Raw genomic sequence first — 18,604 nt, forward strand, 5'->3', positions numbered from 1 at the left:
ATAAATTTCTAAGTTGACTTCAGAACTGACCTTCTCATTTTTAGGTTGATATTCCCCTTTCGGATTTTTGGTGGAGTTATGGTCTCAGGACTGAGCTTTTAGAAGAAGTTAATGTGAAAAATAGCACAGCACTTTGTAATAGCTAAGGAAAATGCAATAAAATACAGACAAATGATTTTCTGCTTAAAAGTTTTTTGCAGCTATGTCACAGAGCAAAAATGAAATGTGATGGTGATTGGTTGCATGTTGATGAACTTCAACAAGAATTTACAGCAATTAGTTCCGGTTTGCTATCGTCTTGCCTGAGTCATAAATCCTTTAGGATTTGCAGAACATCCTGAACAACTGAGTAAAGATTTACGTTACTTTTCTTTACATTTTTTTTTCCTCTGACAGCAGTTTAATGACAAGTTCTTGTTCATCTGATGACATCGATCAGGAAGAAATCCAGCTCGCTCTGCAGGCTGCTAAAATTGCCACACGAGAAAAGATCAGATCCAGATTTCATGGCAGTAATGATCTTATTCACCGCCTTTTTGTCTGTATCTCAGGTATAAGAGCACCCTTTTGTTCTGAATGTAAAAACTATTATTCTTTTTTTCTTTTTTTGTGGCGAACATAAAGTTATGGTAGAACAGACTAGAGATGATGTTGCAGGAAGACTGTGTTTTGCGGTTGAAGTCGCAGACTGGTCTAGGAAGATCTGTTACCTGATGGGAAATTGCAGAATCAGAGATGCAGACATCTTAGACCTGTAGTGATGATGACTTTGGGCATGCAACAGATTTGACTTCAAAGTGCTTCCTTTTGCTTGGTGATGCCCTATGTGTTCAAGTTAAGAAATTTGATGGAAAAGAAATCTCTGGGTGTTTCCTGCCAAAGGATAAGGAAGATGTGTATCAAATTGCAGGTAGCATAAAGACCAGAATGTAACTTGGCCATTATGGAAAATCAGTTTAATTAAATGTTCAATTTTTATGCCTAACACGAGCAAGTGATCCCCTCAAAAATAATTATGAGGCCATTACTGGTAGCAACAGGGAATTTAAATACTTTTTCAAGGGTGGTATAATAGTCTAGTAATGGTTTACCTGTTTTCTCAAACTCCTAGGTGTTGCTGACCAGCTGCAGACAAACTATGCTAGTGATCTGAGAAGTATCTTAAAGACCTTGTTTGAAGTTATGGCAACTAAACCCGAAACAGAAGACAAGGAAAAGCAAAAGAAAGGTAAAGAGATCTAAACGTTTGTTTTGTATAGTGAATTTCTGCTGGTAGCCCCATGGGGATCCGTGAAGTATTTGACAAGAATTTCCTTAACATTTTGTTAGCTTTTCACCTGGACTCGCTGTACAGTGATTTGACCTAAGTTTTTAAAAAAAGCCATGGAAGCAGACTGTAAACAGGTTGAAGTCACTTGAAGTATAGGTACACAGGAGTATGACTTGGAGGCAAATTTGAAAGAGTTAAAGCCTTCAGAGTGCATCTGCTCGTTTCCATATTCTGATGTATAACAGAAAAGTGTTTGTAACCCATATAGTCATAATATAATGTATGCAGGGTTTGGACTTCATAGATTTTATTTTTTTTCCTCTGGTATTGTTTCACACTAGGCACACTTTAATTTACCAAAATGTGTAACTTTGATTCTGAAGCTTAAATAGTTGTGTAAAAAGAGCAGACTATAAGATGAGAATGCTCAGTAAGATGCTGAAATCTGGCCTGTCTTAAAGAAATTGCAGAATGCTGAATTTGACTTCAAAATAGAAAAATACCCACTTTTGAATTCTAGATAATTAAGATAATGGAACCAGGACTAGATCATGAGCCAATGCAAGAGTTTTTTTCTCTGTCACATTTTGATTATTTCTTTTTCAAAGAGGCAAGTCTGCTAACTTATCTAAAAATAACCATGTCACCCCAGCAAGACTGCAATTACCTTTGTCCTTTGTTATGATTAGAACTATCAGCATCTGAAGGTGATCAGAGCACGCTCTTTTTTTTCCTCCCTTTCCTCGTGATTGAAAAGTTTTGTTTTTCCTTTCTTCCAGTTTCATTTAAAAACATTGAGGATTTTATGTGAAACACAAAGTTAAAAGTTAGTTTAAGTTAGCAGAAAAACCTCAAATTCAACCCAACTCTGCAGTGGGATAATGCACAAAATGCATTACAGTCCTCTATTACTTATGGTTGAAACTTCCACAACATTTTTATGGTGGCAGGATGTCATGATGTGAAAAGAGACTGGTTTTTTCATTGGCAAAAAAAAGGGGGGGTTAGACAGAATTGCTAAAGAGAGGATCAAAGAGCTCCTGAACATTCAAATAAGAGTAATAAAGAAACTGGAGCTGTAAAGAATTATCACTAGGAGATAAATGTTAGTCAACAGTACTTGGTTGGAATCATTTCTAATGGATGAACTATTACATTAAAGAAAAAGGTGTTGGCAAAAATAAGTGTAAACAAAATGAGTGAGTACAGAGACTCTGGGGATGAAGTTTCTCTGATATATGTGATTTGATGTATGTGATTCACCTAGGGAGTCTCTGGTTGTTCTCATAATCTACTTTGTAAAGCAGCCAAGTTAAGAATTGGGAAATAAAATATAGGATGCAGCTAAACTGCTAGAAGTAAGAGGACTGTGTGTCCTGTAATAACAGCATCTTTCATTTCTGCTGTCATTCCAAAGAAGAGTAGAAGAGACTTTTAAATCACTGTGTCAGGATAAAGAAAAAGCAAGCAGTCTAAGAGGGTACATAGAGATGCTACTGTAATCTAATCCCCGAAGTCCCAATGTGAGTTTAAGTGCAAATTAGAAAAATATGAATTTGAGTACTTTTTGGTTTGTTTTACAGTTAATCAGGGTTTAAGGAATGCAGCGTTGGAAGACTGTGCTTTATGTCAAGAAAGTATATCATCCTCAGAACTTGCAGCAAAAGCCAGAGATGGGGACTTTGAAGGTACTTCCTTTTTTCTGAGAATTAAAATGAGAACACTGTGTATAAAAAAAGAAAAAAAAGTCATTAAAATGAAAAGAAAACTCAAAGTTTGGCTTTGGGAAGTGACTATAAAATGTTATCATAGTATGGTTTAGAGACAAAGCCAGATGATAAACTGAGCATATTTCTTTTAGATTTTTTTTTAACAACCTTATAAAACTCTGATCTACAAATTGTCATATCCAGTATGAATTCCTTTGTATCAGTGGAGAGAGGTTCTGTATAGTAAAGGCTTTAATATAGCATATGGCATTACATCTGACAAGTTTCAGAGGGCTGTGTAAGATGCAAAGCCCTAAGTAAGATCTTCTCAGTGAAACCTTTTATATCTTTTGCTATATGTAGAGGTGCTACTTTTTCCTACCTTTCATATTGTCTTCATTTTTGTCTTGGATCAAAATATTTTGGTTATTGTTTCCATATTCTTCACCATATTTCTTCAAAGAAAACGTTAGTTAAGTCTGAGGTTACTTCAGTCTCACTGAATATATGGTAAGAGTGAAAAGTGTATATGTAAGTCTCAAAGTTTTGGTAGGGATTCAAGCATTCTGAGAGCTCAAAAGTTGTTTGTTTTTTTGTTTGTTTTTTAAAGAAATCTGAGCTGCTGTGGGAGTACTTAGGAGTCAGTTATGGACTATAGTCCTAGTATGGTAAACTTATTAAAAATTGATTAAAAGATATTGGAGCCCTTGCAGTCAAAGAATAAGGAAAGAGAAAGTAGGTGTATGCGATGGAGCAAACAAGAAAGCAATCAGCTTTGATCTTCAGGGCTAAGCGGTGGTTTCAGCACACCAGGACCTCAGTCGTTGGAGCAGTGATATCTCTGTGGCCAAGTGAGAAATACAAGACAACCATCAACTGTGAAACTGTATCTGAGCTTCCCAGAAATTCAAGTGTGCAGTAATTTCCCTGTGCTCTAAAAATTTGATCTGTTGTTGTCTATTTGTCCACATACTTGTTTATTTGTCCTGTTCTTCCAGTGAGAGGTTTTGAATGCAGGCTGCCTGAGAACTGAGTGATAAGCAGTGTACGTCTCTGCCTGTATGCAGAGAGGGGTGACCAACGGAAAAGAGATGTTGGTTCATGTCATTTGTAATAAAGATCAGAAATCACGGGGCGGGGGGAACCTCTTAAAGATTAGGTTTTAGAGTAATACTACGTATTTATAAGTTATTTTGTGCTTATATAAAACCTGTGGTTTTGTATTGTCCTTCTGAAGCTGTAGGCTGAAGGATCTCTAATCTATTTAGAACAGCAGGGCTAATTCATGTATAATGCACTGTAGAAATATTATCTCTTCTGGAGGAAGATGATTTGGTGGCAGATAAAGAACTATTCAGTAGTCATTTTAATTGATTTTTCTATTGCGCTATAATTCAGAATGTCACAGAAGGTGCAGTAAAGAACAAATCTTTAAACAAAATCCTTACCATGTATTGGCTGTATTGGAAAAGAATGCAAGAGATTACTCATTTTCTACCATTTCAGCTCATATTCTTTTGTTTTGAATCAATGCCTGATGCTGTCAGTGAATTTGACTTACAGAAGTTGAAAGGAAGTTATTCTGAACGGCAGGATGCTGAATAACCTTCTCACAGTGGATGTACATTTTCTCACAGCAAAGTCACTTTACTTCCCTGGCACGTTATTCAGCTTTTAAGGTTCTTCAGCTTTTTGTGGCGTCTTCTATTGGCACGGGGAAGGTTTTATGTTTGAAGTGCAGCCTGTGACTTGGGACGTTATTTATTGAAATAGAGGATAACAGTCTGAGTGCTTAGGTGATGTTAAGGCTGCATAGGAGTGCAGTAACAGGAAATCTTTGGAGTTACAAGGGCCCCTGCAGCACCCAGGCAGCGTGAATCAATGATGTCCCTGCCCTAAGCGAATGGTAAAACCCAACCTGTAGTATTAATAGCATATGCAGATAACTACAGCAAAAACAGCCCCATGCCTGCACCTTTGTTCCAAAATAGCGGGTGTTTCACGTATGCCTGCGTGATGGAAAGTGCAGCCTTGTGGGATAACCAAGTCCCTTTTGCATAAGTAGACTTGGATGCCAGAATGAGCTTGGCTGCCTTGGCATGGTGTTTTCCCACGCTAACACATCCTCTAGAGCCAGTTAGCCAATGCTCCTGCGAGTACTCTGCTTTTGCTACCCGTGCTTGCTCACTGGGAAGGCTTGGGCATGTCTGAATTGGTCTCCTTGCAGACTTGCTCTGGGAGTCTTACTTGGCTTGTACGTAAGTGTTTATGCTGTAAATACCTACTTGTACAAATCAGTACAGCTCTGCTGACTGTGTAAACTAACTGGTGTAGTCTCCTGGTAGTGGGCCTTCAAATTTGCGGATGGGCAGGAATTTTCTGTATCTGAGACACAGAGTGTGCTGGGGAGCATGGAGATGAGCTCCACCTTCCAAACCAGAACAAACCACAAAAGGTCTGCAAAAAGGAGCATCTGAAATGGGTCGATCTGTTGAATTTGTGGGAACTGTAGAAACACCCGTTCTGTCCCCTCACCTCCAATACCTTCCAGGCCCCTGTCTCTTCAGGTCACGAGTTGTCATGCTGGCAACACTGTACAGGCTTTTTTTCTGCTGAAGTGTATGCAGTGATAGCTAATGGGATACATGGTTTTGCTATCCCTAAGGCATCCAGCATGAGTCATAAACTTACAGCAATATTTTAACTTCAGCAGCCATGTGCCTTCTCCCCCTTTATAACACCTCCCCACTTACCTCATTTTTGCTGGCCACTGTGAAAGCAACAGCCCCGACTTTGGGTGGTGTTTGGGTGCAGATGAAGGTGTTTGGTGGTTAAGGCAACCTTTGCTGCATGAGCATTGTGCCCTATTTCTTGCAGCAAGCCTGATGGGTTTGTCCTCCAGGCCAAATCTGGGCCACAGGCTAGCAACACGAGTACGCTGCAGTTATTGCTGTTAATGGACTCAAGGCAAAGTCTGGAAGTGTTGCACCAATCTGCTGACAGCACTGCACCAAAGTTAATTACATCCTTTTTTGTACATCATTTCTACGCTTCAGGTGACTCAATGATTTCAACTGAAAGTGAAAAATGTGCAAATGAGCACATCAGTAGCTCCTCCCTTCTGCCATCGTGGCAGAAGATAAGCGTGTATCAAATTGAGAAAGTCCAGCAAGCTACCTGCCAGGAAAGCTTTTTCCAATTATCAAATAAATCTGTCTTACTGAAAGTACCAAATGTTTAAGACTACATCCAATCAACGGTAATTAAAAAAAAAACAAAACCAAGAAGCCCAGCAACTTGAACAAATAAATGGTTTTAAGATTCTACTGGAAGTTCCAGCCTCCACTCAGATTATGAAGATGAATCACTTGTTTTTGTCAGATTTCTCATTCTTACTGTATATAAAACCCACCAGCTGGTCTGGGTCGTAAAACAAATATGAATGTTTATTATGAGCCAAATGACATTGGCAAGGGTATAAGAGTTAAATCCTGTGACCTTCTGAAGGTTGAAATACAGTAAACTATGGATTAATTGGCATTCCAAAACAAGCATTTTCAAAAGTACAGATGAGCCTGTGGTGTATATGTTCATCTTTGCTGTCCTAATGCTCTAAGACTTTTTTTTTTTCAAGGAAGCATATGTATTTATACTTCATAGGGTATAAAAAGCACTATATTTTTGTAGGGAGAGAATGTAAAGCAAATACATTTCTATTTTCCTAGAATACAAGATGAATTTATATGATATTCCATAAATAAGATTTAAATACAGTAAAATTTCATGCCCTGGTTGTACAATGGAGAAGATGGACAGTGGAGACAACGTTCTGTGTATAAACTCAAAGTAAATTGCAGTGGCAGCTGCTCAGAAAAAAACAGGTTGGGCTCTTTGTTACCAGTGCCGCTTGCTCTGAATTGCAGTAACAGCAGAAGGAGCCTGTGTCCCGGGACCTTTCATGGCACTGCCTTTCTCCCTGCGTCCTGGTGAGCTACCCGCCAGCACGGGGAGAAGGTTATTGGGAAGTTCCTGAGCTCCAGCTTGGGACAAACCACTGTTGGATAATAAGCTGAGCAAGAGGGTTGCATGGGACTGAGATTGGGCAGCATAGGTCACACATGAATTAAAGCAAACCTCTGCATTTGAAAATGTGAGAAAATTACTCTTGGTTAATCTTGTATAAATGTATCCCTGCTGGGACAGAGCTGTGTTACTTTAAAAAACCCAAACATCAGGGAGGTAGGAGTTTGTCTTTCTGCTGTTATGTGTCTGGGATCTTGTTTCCAGCCCTAGCACAAAACTTGCTTTGTATCAGCCAACAGTTTCCCATATACATATGCACACAGAGTAACTTCTTTTTTGTCTGTAAAGATTTTTATGTATTTGTTTCTTTATCAGTCTGTAAATGTGATCAAGCATAACTCTTTGCTCACCATATTCAGGACCATTATGTTTATCCTTGTGAGCTTGATGATTTTAATAGTGAATTTTGGAAAATCTGAGTTTTGACCATATGTGTATTTTGGGGTACCTTATTACTCAGATTCAACTGTTGCAACTGAGGGAGAATGAATGTTTTTAATTGTCAATGTCAGGAAGTGACAAGCTGGCTAAGAAAGTGAGTTACACTTCTTGTCTAGGAATAAGCGTGAGACATCTAGAAATCAGAAGATTTTTCTCAAAACCAGAAAGCATTGTGAAGCTGTTGGTGTTGCATGAAAATATTTGCTGTAGCATCTCAACTGTCTCTGCAAGCATACATTTATTTTCACTCTTTATTACTCTAGCATCTGTACAGAACTGCCTTTCTCGCTGCCACCTAGTTATAACTCAGCCATAATGGATTTGCTGTGGCTGCCAGTACAAATAACTGTTTGTGCCAAATGGTGTTAGCATCTGTTTGCTGCACAACGGCACACTATTTCTCCTTGATCCCTTTCCATCTCATAATATTCCAGCCCACCCACTTTTGTCTAGCCACAAGCCCTCACCACCCTCCAACCAGCAACATGAGCACAATTTGGTAATTTATGGTCCCAAGGCTCCAGCTCTTGTTGTTCTTGCAGTAAGAAGTCACAAGGTCAAGAAAACCTACCCGTGCTACTGTATGTGCAGAATCTCATCACTGTGACTCTAGAATTAGCTGTCAACTCTATCTGAATGCTTCAATTTTTCTTTTGTCTTCTACCTGCCTATGGCTACTCTATTATTTATAATGATGACCAGCAACACTTTCTAAATGAAAGAAGTTAACTTGCATGGCTCATTGGCCAAATGTATTCTGTCCACATAACTTTTTACTTTTTCCTTATTCAGCAGCTCTGCTCACACTGTGTGAGAGAAGAATCTAACGTCAAGTTTTCCGTATTGAGGCAATGTTTTATGATCAACAGAGCATATTTAATCATGTGTGTAAAATTACAGGATTTTGTACAGGTTTTAGGTTGTATTGCAATGATTTGATCTGACTTGTGTTTTAAGAACTTGCTCAGAGCCTTTTACCTTTTCAAAGACTATCCCTCTCTGTCAGCACAATGTGCAACTTGCTGGGTCTTCATTGCAGGAGGAGAAAACATTCCGTAAGTACTATAAAGCACAGGCTTACTCAGCTCCCCAGTAACATAACTGGGATTTTGATTAGGTTTGAAATTTTTTGTCCTAAAAACACACGTATTGAGTGTTCTTCTGGCATGTAGTATGTAGATCAGTCTATATTATCAGCTTGCTTCTAGTTTATAATTGTTGGTAGCTCTTACAGAGAAAGACTCCTAGTAATGGTTATGCGGAAGATCCAAATCTCGGGTCCATCTGATTTAAAGTGAAGATTTGAACCATATCCCAGTGGAAGTCATTGTTTTCTATTAGAGTTGTTCCATTTTATATAAATAATTATTTCGCCCAAAGAATGAGTTGCTGATCACATACCTGTACAGAATGGACATAGGACGTCATCGTTCAAGGTTGTGTTGTATCAGAGTAGAGGCTTGAGCCCAAGTCTGCAGAGCTCCATGCTTTGGTGAGAGCTTTCTAGATTTGCATGGAAACTTCATCCAAGAAAGCTGTTTGATAAGAGCTGTCCTTGAAGCTAATAAGTCTGTACCTCTGTTTTCTTCCTCACCCCCAAAATTTTCATCAAATAATATTGTTGAAGCAGAAAATTTATTTTTATTGAAAAATTCCAAGCCACCTGTAATCAACACTGAATCTACTGAGCATGGGTACAGATTACTTTGGTACACCTGCCTCCCAGGAATCTTATATAAAAGTCAGCGATGGCCCAGAATGATGTGCCGAAAATTATTTGTGATAAGGGACAAACAGGTTCATCTTACTGTGGTAGTTGAATTGAAGGATAAAATCACATCACCCTAGTTCTCTACTTTCCATACTTAAAACTGTGAGAATTTACAATTCCTGCTTTCATCAGAAGAGCTACAGCAAGCACATCTGACTTTTATTGCAGCTGTGAGGGTAATGCATTTTGATGGCTGCAGCGGTGTAAGTTCCACAGGCTGCTGTGGGAAACAGCCCTCTTAAGGTTAGTTTGGTAAAAGTGTCATCAGGGTTATGCGTGATGTGCTCTAAAATCTAATACACATCGATGCAGGAGGAACTTTCAGTTTGAGTTTAGGAATGTTTGATAAAAACAAGAGACACAGAAAAGGTCTTTTTGCTGAATTGTCTGGCCATAATGCAAACACCACCATAAGTTTAGGGTTTAGTAGCTGTTCGACTGGCAGTCCTGGTGTGCATGTCTTCTGACTTGCTTTCTTACCAGTGTATAGATTTGCTAAATTAGGCCTTCTGCGAGCTCCAACAGCTTTGGGGATTGTTTCCATCCCTCACCCCCCAACCCAGTCTCTTGTGTCTCAGTGCCACTGAATGAACTTTCTGGTCCAACGTGGTTTGAATCAACACTGCTGATGGATCCAGGTCCAGGCTCTCTTCTCCTTGTGTTCTGGGATGCAGAGATGTTCTTGGGTTTGTAAGATTAGACGGGACTGCAGTAGATCTATTGCATATACTTAAGCAAAATGAATTTGCATGTGCTTTCTGACAGTGTTTACAGCGTCTGTGATTTTATCATGATTGTGGTTTTCTTAAAACTCCAGCATCTTACACTTATGTGAGACTTTTGGCTTTTATAGAACAGAAAACTTTTTTAGCTAATGAGGTTGCAGAGACATGTAAAGGTGAATTCTAAAAGCTGCAGCATAAAATGAATAAAACGGCTATAAAATGTCATGATTTATGGGAGATGGTAATGCAAGATGTTTGAATAGTTAAGAGTTGGGAATGCTGTTTCTCCTTTTTTAAATGTCTTTTTCAGTCTTCACACTATTTAGTTTTATCTTCCTTTTCCTTTCTCTAAACTTCTTATTCATTTAAATACTTGCTTCTCTTCCTTCTTTTCTGTACATGCTTTTAATGTTTTCTTCTAAAATTTATTTCTGTGGTCTTTCTGTCTCGTTAATCCCTTCCCTCCCTTCCTCCTCCTCTTTGATGTTTGTGCTGTGGTCTTCATCCGTTTCCCAACAGACTTCTCTTAGCTCTCGTTGCATGATAAAGCAGTGGGCCAATTAGCCCACGAACAAGGTTTTTCCCTCCATTCCTTGTACAAATCCCCGAAGCGCAGGCAGATAGTGCTTTAGAGACTGGATGTTTCCATTTGCTGCTGCATGCAGAGCTAATGGAGCAGCATAGCCCGGGAAAGGACTACAACATAAAAAGCCTAGGGGTGCGGTGCTGCTGCCCTGCTTCCAGCACGTCTTCAGCTTAGTGCCGGGGGTTTAATTTGTATAACTCACTCTGCTCTTCCTATGGAAGCTATATCCCCTTGTGAGACTGCTCTTCAGAGACTATTTCCAAAAAAAAAAAACCTGTTCTATAAAAAGCCTGATGACTCAATCGTTAATATACGTAAGTCAGAAAGGCTGCTCCCAAGGTTGAGCAAGATGAGGGCTGTGAAGAAGGGGACCTCGGGGTGTGATCCCGTGGCCACGGGGGCTTGCACGGGCTCAGAAAGACTGAGTCACTCAGGGCTTCGTGCTCCCTGCTAGTGCGAGCACTTTGGCTTCAACCTAGGATTGCGTTTAATTTCTAAGTGCTTACTCTCAAAATGAAGCCTCTGTGTATTCAGCGTAAGGACTATTTCAGTCACAACGGGAAGCGAAGGCACAGGGCTAATGGCCCACAGATCCTTATTCTGAATGTTATTTCAAGACTGCACCACTGCATGATTTTGGACAATTCTCTCGTGATTTCTCCCCACACAGACTTACTGACTGTAGCTGGTGATGAGGATTAAAGCAATTAATGTTTGTACAGCATTTTGAATGTTAAAAGCCGTTACATAACGAAGTGTTACTATTTGGGGGTGTGCTGCAGTGCAGCAGATCTTGGTGCAAGCAATTGGGATATTCGGAGGGCACGAAAACCCAGAAGTAACGGGGCACAGGGCTGGCCGTGTAGCCCTGTCCCAAGGGCCTTACTGTTCCTGAGTGAGTCTGGGGGAAAATATGCCCTTTAGCTCATTCTACTGATCTGTTAATTTAGTGAATCAGCTGATGTGACACCAATGTGGAGGTAAAGAGAGTCCCTCTAATGTGGGAGAATGTTTTGTAGAGAAAGTTACATATACAGAATGTTTCTATACGTTGAGTAGTACTAAGGTGTGATTTTTTTTTTTAATACAATTATAAAAACAAAGTTTGCAGATGAATTCTTCTGGCAGTCAAGTAATTCTGTAACCATGAGCTATGGATTATATGACTATAAGGTTGTTATTTGTCAAAGTAAATTTGCTGTTTCTCATAGGGGGGTTTTTTTGCAATTTTTATTTAGCACTGGACACAATTAAATCCATACATGGTCAATTAAAAAATACCATTTTCAACATTGTGCTTCAAGTGCAACAACAGAAAAAAAACCAAACCCAAATGGTAAACTCCTGATAGAAAGCTGCTTTCTGCCAGTGAGCTCCAGAGTCTCTGTGGTGGGATTGCGTTAGCTTGTAGTGTGTCTGGACTAATCACGATCTAAGGGAAGGAGTGGTTATGGTACTAGCAGCTGCAGAAGTCATAGTTCATATTGGCATGCTGCAGTTTGTGCAAAAAGTGCCCGTGTTTTGTGGCTTTTCTGTGAATATTAAAATTAGTAACTAGCTGAATGTGGTAGCCCACGTTATAATGCAGTTGATAAAGCATCAGTAGCGAAGTAGGCATCTTGCTAAAATGCTTCTACCAGCTCTGTGTTCATTTGGGAGGGAGACCTGGCAGCACAGGGCTTGGATAACTTCCTAAATTTTGCTATCTTTAGAATTAGTGAGAATCAACAGGATGGTTAAATGCCCTGAAAACATAATCAAGGGTATGGCAAGGTTTAAACAGGAATATTGTTATTGGCTTGGTTATTTTGTCTGGAATATATGTGAAAACCCAAGGGACCTCCTGGATGGAGAACATGGAGCCGCTCCAAGGTTGGCACGCTTGCCATGGTTTTGGATGGAGATTCCTGTGAAAGTGATACAAAGTTTTCAAAATCGCCATTGTGTTAGGACTAAGTTTAGTGGGCAAGTTACATGTAGTAGCTAGGGAGGTTGCAGAGGAGAACTGCAAAGGAAAATCCCTGGATTTCATTGCTATTAATGCTTTGACTTAGGCTGGCAGTCCTGCATCTCCTGCTGCCGTAGGAAAGCCTGCTTTTGAAGTAGGATTTTGTAGCCTTGTGTCCCCCACAGAACACTTTCTGGTGAACTGTTCCCAGGATGAGGTGAAGGCTGCTATGTGCAGTCTCCTCTTCTTCACCACATTGGTCATTTCTCTGCATGCAGACTTTGGGTTTGGTTGCTGTCCCTGTAATTGTGACTTTTATCAGACCAGTTTGTTCATTCAGTGAAAGACTGCTTCCTTAAACTAGTTTAACTTCCAAAATAGTTTAGAGGAGCCCCTAAAAGCTGACTCAGGATTTGAAGTTCTCTTTGCTTTTATTAATCTGCTTTTTGAACATTTTCTGCAGTGACTGCTATATCCTTTTTACTTTTGACAAATGTTGCAATGTGACAAACACATGAAAACTGGTCACGGTTATGTTTGAAGAATACAGTGGATTTTTCATTTAATTATGGTCTGCCTGTAGCTGTAGCCCTCTTGACCTCTGTATTAACTGCGCCATGTATTTTGTTGTTGGATAATATGCTCCTTGAGGCAGGGATCTGGCTTGTCAGGTTTATAAATCAGCAATTGCATGGGTTGTGTACTGTAAGTAATACTTGGAGAGAAGCTGCATAGACAGGGAACTTGGGTAAATACATCCAGCGGTTCATGTTCACCGTGTCCATGGATTCCTTCTGGGTAGAACTTGCTTTGCCCTTCATTAGATTTTTACCAACTTTAATTAAGCAATCAGCTACCTCATTTCTACACTTGTAATTTTAGACTCTGAGGGTCGTGTCAGCCTGTCACTAGCAGAAGCAGCTCACCAGAAGTGAGCCTAATACCTTCTGCTTTGCCAAAACCAAATCGTTTCCCTGCTTGGCTTTTGTGAGGAGTTAGAGAGCTCACAGGAGAAATAACCAACTGAAACATGCTGTTAGGGATAACGGTCAAATTCTTCTTCTGCTAAGTCTTGTGCACTTGATTTTGTGGTTTTCCTGTAGTTACTGGTGACTTCCAGTAAGAGTCCTAATAGTTTAGCAGACAGTAGTCAGGTTTTGAGTTTATTATCTGCAGAGTCACTTGCTTAATTGCAGAGAAGCAGTCAGCCTTTCTGTAGGGAGGGCTGGAGAGGCTGGGAATGATCTCGGCTCTAAGTGTGTTTTGATGGCTGGTTGCATTGACAAAAACACTTGTGTTCCAGCTCTGCTTTAATAGTCTCTTGTCTTTGTGCTTTATTTTGCTTATCTCCTTTTCCCTGCCACTTTCATTTGAACGGGATATATTTCATTTCGAGCCCAGAGCTGCCGTGTGCTGTTGCAGTGCCCGGAGGTGGGTGCCTGGCAGCGAAGGGGGGAGTTGAGCCCCCCCCAGCACCCTGAACTCCCCTAGCTGTCTGTTCGCAAAGCACCTTGAGAAACTCAGATGAAAGCAGCTGCTGTTACATTTTATTCTTCCTACTCCCTTGAGGATCTGATAATTGTGTGTTTGTTTTTATTCCTTTTTGATTTATGTTCCCTTTTGTTGCTGTGTTTCTGACAGATCCTCCTGACTGGGTTCCAGATGAAGTCTGCAGCTACTGCACGGCATGCAAGGCTCCTTTCACAGTCATTCGCAGGAAACACCACTGTCGGAGCTGTGGCAAGGTAATGACTCAGTCAAACGTGTGAGAAACCATCCGCCAAAGAGATCAGCAAATTTACGTGTACCACAAACTCAGCTGCACAGCAAAATGTGTGCGCTTGGCCAGGGCTTCTAAGTCACAAGTGGTTTTGTATGTCTTGGCTATCAACTGCTCAGCTTATGTTCAGAAAGTGTGGGGAGGAGGGTTTTGACTTTAATACAACAATAAGCATTTGTCTGCTAAAAAGCAGAACTCCGTGCTGAGATCCTGGAACAAACACCCCAAATCCAGAGTCACTCTGGACTACTGCTCTAAGCTTTCGTGAGCCGCAGCAGCCTGCGCTGCGAGGGGCGATGCACAGCTCAGCTGCAGGGACAGTGTGTCCCTTTGCTTGCTTTCCAAACCTTTGCAGGAGGACTGCGGTGTGGAGGGCTGCTGCTTTGCAAGTTCGTGGGGGAGGAAGAGGGAGCAAGAGGAGAATAAAGCAGTCATGTGCCTCAGAAAGCCAGAAGTCTGCTGTCCCATTTCACTTGCTAGTGTATAAGTTAAAAACAAAGAGGGTAGAGAAGCTGTTTCTGTTAACCTTATAGTGGAATTGCAGGACTAGGAACTTTGGAGATACTCACAAATATTCCCCTAGTCTGTCTTTAAAGCCAGTGGAGAGAGATGCTTCTTTTTGTCTCTGGAGCTGCCTTCCCCTGTGACCTGCAGAGTAGCCAGCGTGCCTTGGGTAATGGCTTGGGCACCCATGTCAGAGAGGCTGCGCACAGTCGGATTAACTTGTCGTCAGGCTATGAATTGCCTTGCCAAGGCCTTTCACGTGCTATGCGGAGGAGCGTGGTGGTGCTGATAACATGAGAGCCCAGCACGTACAATCTTCTCTCCCCCCGTCTTGAAATCAATCTTGTCCCACCCAATTTTTCAAAAGAACTAAAGTGAAATCTCCCTCTTGTTTTTCAGATCTTCTGTTCCCGCTGTTCCTCCCACTCTGCTCCATTACCTCGTTATGGTCAGATGAAGCCTGTCCGTGTTTGCACTCACTGTTACATGTTCCACGTCACTCCTTTCTATAGTGACAAAGCTGGTATCTGACATATTAAACTACTGGTGTATCTTCTGGAGTCTTACACAGACTGATATATTTGACCTAAGCCAAGAATTAACTTGAAAGAGGGACCCCGTGAGGGCGTGTAGGCTTTGACATCCATTATTATAAATTTTGTACAGACAGTTTTTATTGCATTTTACTAAGCTGCTAAAGGGAAGTATGAAGCGTCTGTAGCTCTAAGGCTACAGTACAGTCTTCCATAAATTTCTAACATTAATGTTACGATGCCATATGCAGAACAAATGCACTGTGTGGACGGAAATAGGGCTCAGAGAATTGAACAAGCATTGCTGCTTATCTGACATGGTAGGAACAGAGTAGCCAGTTAACTAGTCCATCCCAGCAAATCAGTCCCAAAGCTCGGACACTTCTGTGCTCACTACAATACCAGCATGGCTGTGGATGTCAGCGCTTGCCCTCCTGCTGCGGTTTAACTTTCCCACCACTAGATTTTTTGCTAGCTATGCTAGGATTAATTAAAGCAAACCTATTTCAAGTCCATATTCGATATTTACAAAGGCAAAATTTTCTTTGACTCACGTAGGAAGCAGTGAAGGTCCTGAAGCAGTGTATTTCTGTTGCCTTTAATTTACCAAGCAGAGCAATAACTCCAAGTCGTCTTCTAAAAACTAAGTTTTACAACTTCCAATGCCATATTTTGGAGTTTTGGAAGTATTTATAATCTGCATCATTTATGCTAAATCCTGTTAATAAAAGTATAACACAGAGCTTTGATTTCTATATCAGCATTTAAAACTTAAACGTCAGAGGAAATGGTTACCAAATGAATGAATAAATATTAAAATACATATTTTTGAAAGAGTTCAGCAGCAAAATTCAGTAGATGTGACAAATTATTTCTCCCATCCTGAGTTTTTTAAATGGTTTTTAAAAGGGCAAATATGTAATGATACATTCAAAAGGTCCTACAGAACGGTCAACAGAGAAGGGTACTTGTCCACATTTGGCAGAGTAACCATGTAAAATATTGCATACTGTTACTTCACTCATGCTAACAACTCTGAAGACATTTGTATTTATTTGGAACACCAGGGATTAATTTTTTTTCTCCACTGGGAGACAAAAGAAACAAAACTCCCATGGATTCATGCTATGATCTTGCACAAACTATTTGCAGTAAGAGCTCCCTGAGCACTGAGGTTTCAAAGGCGTTTGGACACGCTTTGAGTTAGCCACATGAAAAGCAAGGCGGTCTGTGCTGTGGGCGCAGAGGAAGCGAGATCGAGAGCTCTTCGCTGTATCCCCTTCCCTGACTCGCAGTGTTACACACTGTGTTTCAAAGTGATAAATACAAAAAAGGATGAGGAAGTTGTTTGCGGTATCATGGTCGAGAAAGGTTGTCGTTCAAAATGATGAAGCAAAACTGGCCAGTGTTGATTTTTTTTTTTTAAATTTCTTTTTGGGGTGGGCATACCCTTTAAGTGGTTTAATAATCAGTGTTAATGAGCCATATAAGGGTACAACAGTTTGGCACTACTGTCGTTTTGAATCAGATGAAACAGCTTCACTTTGTTTATGTGTAATACACGAGCCTTATGATGCTGTTTGTAGACAGTGTCAGCAATGATGCGTTATCCTCACCTTAATTTTTTTTTTCAGTAGTAGTATTATTACCTCCCCGTGGAATCCTTGAGCTGGAGTGTTGGCATTCACCAGAGTTTGGAAAGGCATGGGGTTGGGCAATTGGTGGGAGGTGGGTAATGTGGTGCAAGCAATGATACTTATTCAGGCTTAAATCTCAGGCTTCACATTGCAATGATTATTGCAGTTTTATTTTTAGAAAAAAAAAACCCCAACAAATTTAATGCTTCTTTTATAGGATAAAAAAATACAACAACGATTGTGAAATAAATATGCACAAAATGTTGCTTCTGTGAAAAGAAAATCTTATTTAATGGACTGAATATTTATTCAAGCTTGTTTTTATTTTGTAAATGCTGTAATTCAGAATCATTTCCATAAATACGATATTTAAAGATCTCAGACACTATAGTTTCTTATGTAAATACAGACTCTTATTTCTCTTACTGAAAAGCACAATGACTATATCAATACTAATATACATTTGCCTCAAGGAAAACTTTCATCTTGTAATCTCTTCAGATAATTAAAGTGTCAGGACTTTCTACTTCCACGTGCTGGATTGCTTTTTCATTTTGGGGTCTGTTTACATGGAGTGACAGCTGCCAGCCTGTCAAACAAACTGGCCTTAAGTCTTTCTCACTTTGTAAATAACATGAAAGAAATGAGTTTAAATTCGGGAATGGAAGTTGTCGGGACAGAGAAGGGGTGGTAAATTGAAGCTGGAGTACTAGCCTGTCCCTTGACATTGCTTTGTGCTATCCCTTGCCACTGGCTGAAAATCTTCCTTCCCAAAATCTCTTGTGTCAGTGGCCACTTGATGTGTTAGGCATATTGGATCTGCCCGTGTCACATCTGAATAAGCTTTTTGGGGGGGTGGGGCGGATACATATCTGCCATGAAAAATAACACTGCTTGGGCCCACCTGCACAGTTATTCTTCCAAAGCGTAAATGCCTGGTGCCGATTTGCTCTGCTCCTTGTATGAGAAAGAACTGTTGCAGGTTTTATAAGAATTAATTTTATTTTCTGGAGGACTCAATGCATGGCCTTGGGATGCCATTTCACTTGAAAAACCGTGTTGCAGCTCTGTGACGTTTGGGTCTCGGCTTCAGTGGTGCAACAGCAGGAAAATGTTATGGCAAGCCTGCACGCAATGTTAAGATTCCATTTGAATTAACATACATAATAGTTATGGGCAAATAATGCTGCTTTAAGGTGTGTATAAATAAATGAACAGTAGAAATTTATCCTAAAGGGACTTTTCAAATGAAATTTACGTTGCTTCAGGGTTTTCAGGGAGGAAATAGGGATCTCTTTTCTCCAAACAATGTGTTCCACAGCAGTTTTTTTGTGGGATGCCACAACGGGAGCCATGCACAATAAGGTAAGAGTACCATTGCCAAAGGTGGCAGTAATTCACCTGGTGACCTGTATGACAGGTTCCCTCTGAACCAGGGCTGTTTTCAGAAGAAAGAAAAAAAAAATGCAGTAATCTCTGAAGTGATCCTTTCCAGAGCTGTACAAATCGTACAGCGTGTCCTGCCCTCTCCAGGTTTGTAATGGGAGGAGGGATAGCAGGGCTCCCTCTGCAATGAAAGGAACTTCAATAAAAACCCCCTCTGCTCCCAGAGAATAC

General features: G+C 40.4%; 1 protein-coding gene across 4 annotated transcripts in view; it reads left to right on the forward strand.

The window, feature by feature from the left end:
• ZFYVE28 (zinc finger FYVE-type containing 28) overlaps window positions 1–17,519 on the forward strand; it is a 157,231-nt gene extending 139,712 nt beyond the window's left edge. For 2 of the 4 annotated variants that reach the window (XM_075752661.1, XM_075752663.1), the window contains 5 exons: window positions 397–551; window positions 1,112–1,228; window positions 2,854–2,958; window positions 14,175–14,278; window positions 15,217–17,519. In XM_075752661.1, the coding sequence (XP_075608776.1) occupies window positions 397–551; window positions 1,112–1,228; window positions 2,854–2,958; window positions 14,175–14,278; window positions 15,217–15,348 (613 nt within the window). In that variant the 3' untranslated portion in view covers window positions 15,349–17,519. The remainder of the gene's footprint in view (window positions 1–396; window positions 552–1,111; window positions 1,229–2,853; window positions 2,959–14,174; window positions 14,279–15,216) is intronic. The other 2 variants (XM_075752662.1, XM_075752664.1) reach the window with 1 other exon arrangement.
• The last annotated feature ends 1,085 nt before the right edge of the window (window positions 17,520–18,604 follow it).

The sequence above is a fragment of the Balearica regulorum genome, chromosome 4, assembly GCF_011004875.1.
Source record: "Balearica regulorum gibbericeps isolate bBalReg1 chromosome 4, bBalReg1.pri, whole genome shotgun sequence".
Lineage (NCBI taxonomy): Eukaryota > Metazoa > Chordata > Aves > Gruiformes > Gruidae > Balearica > Balearica regulorum.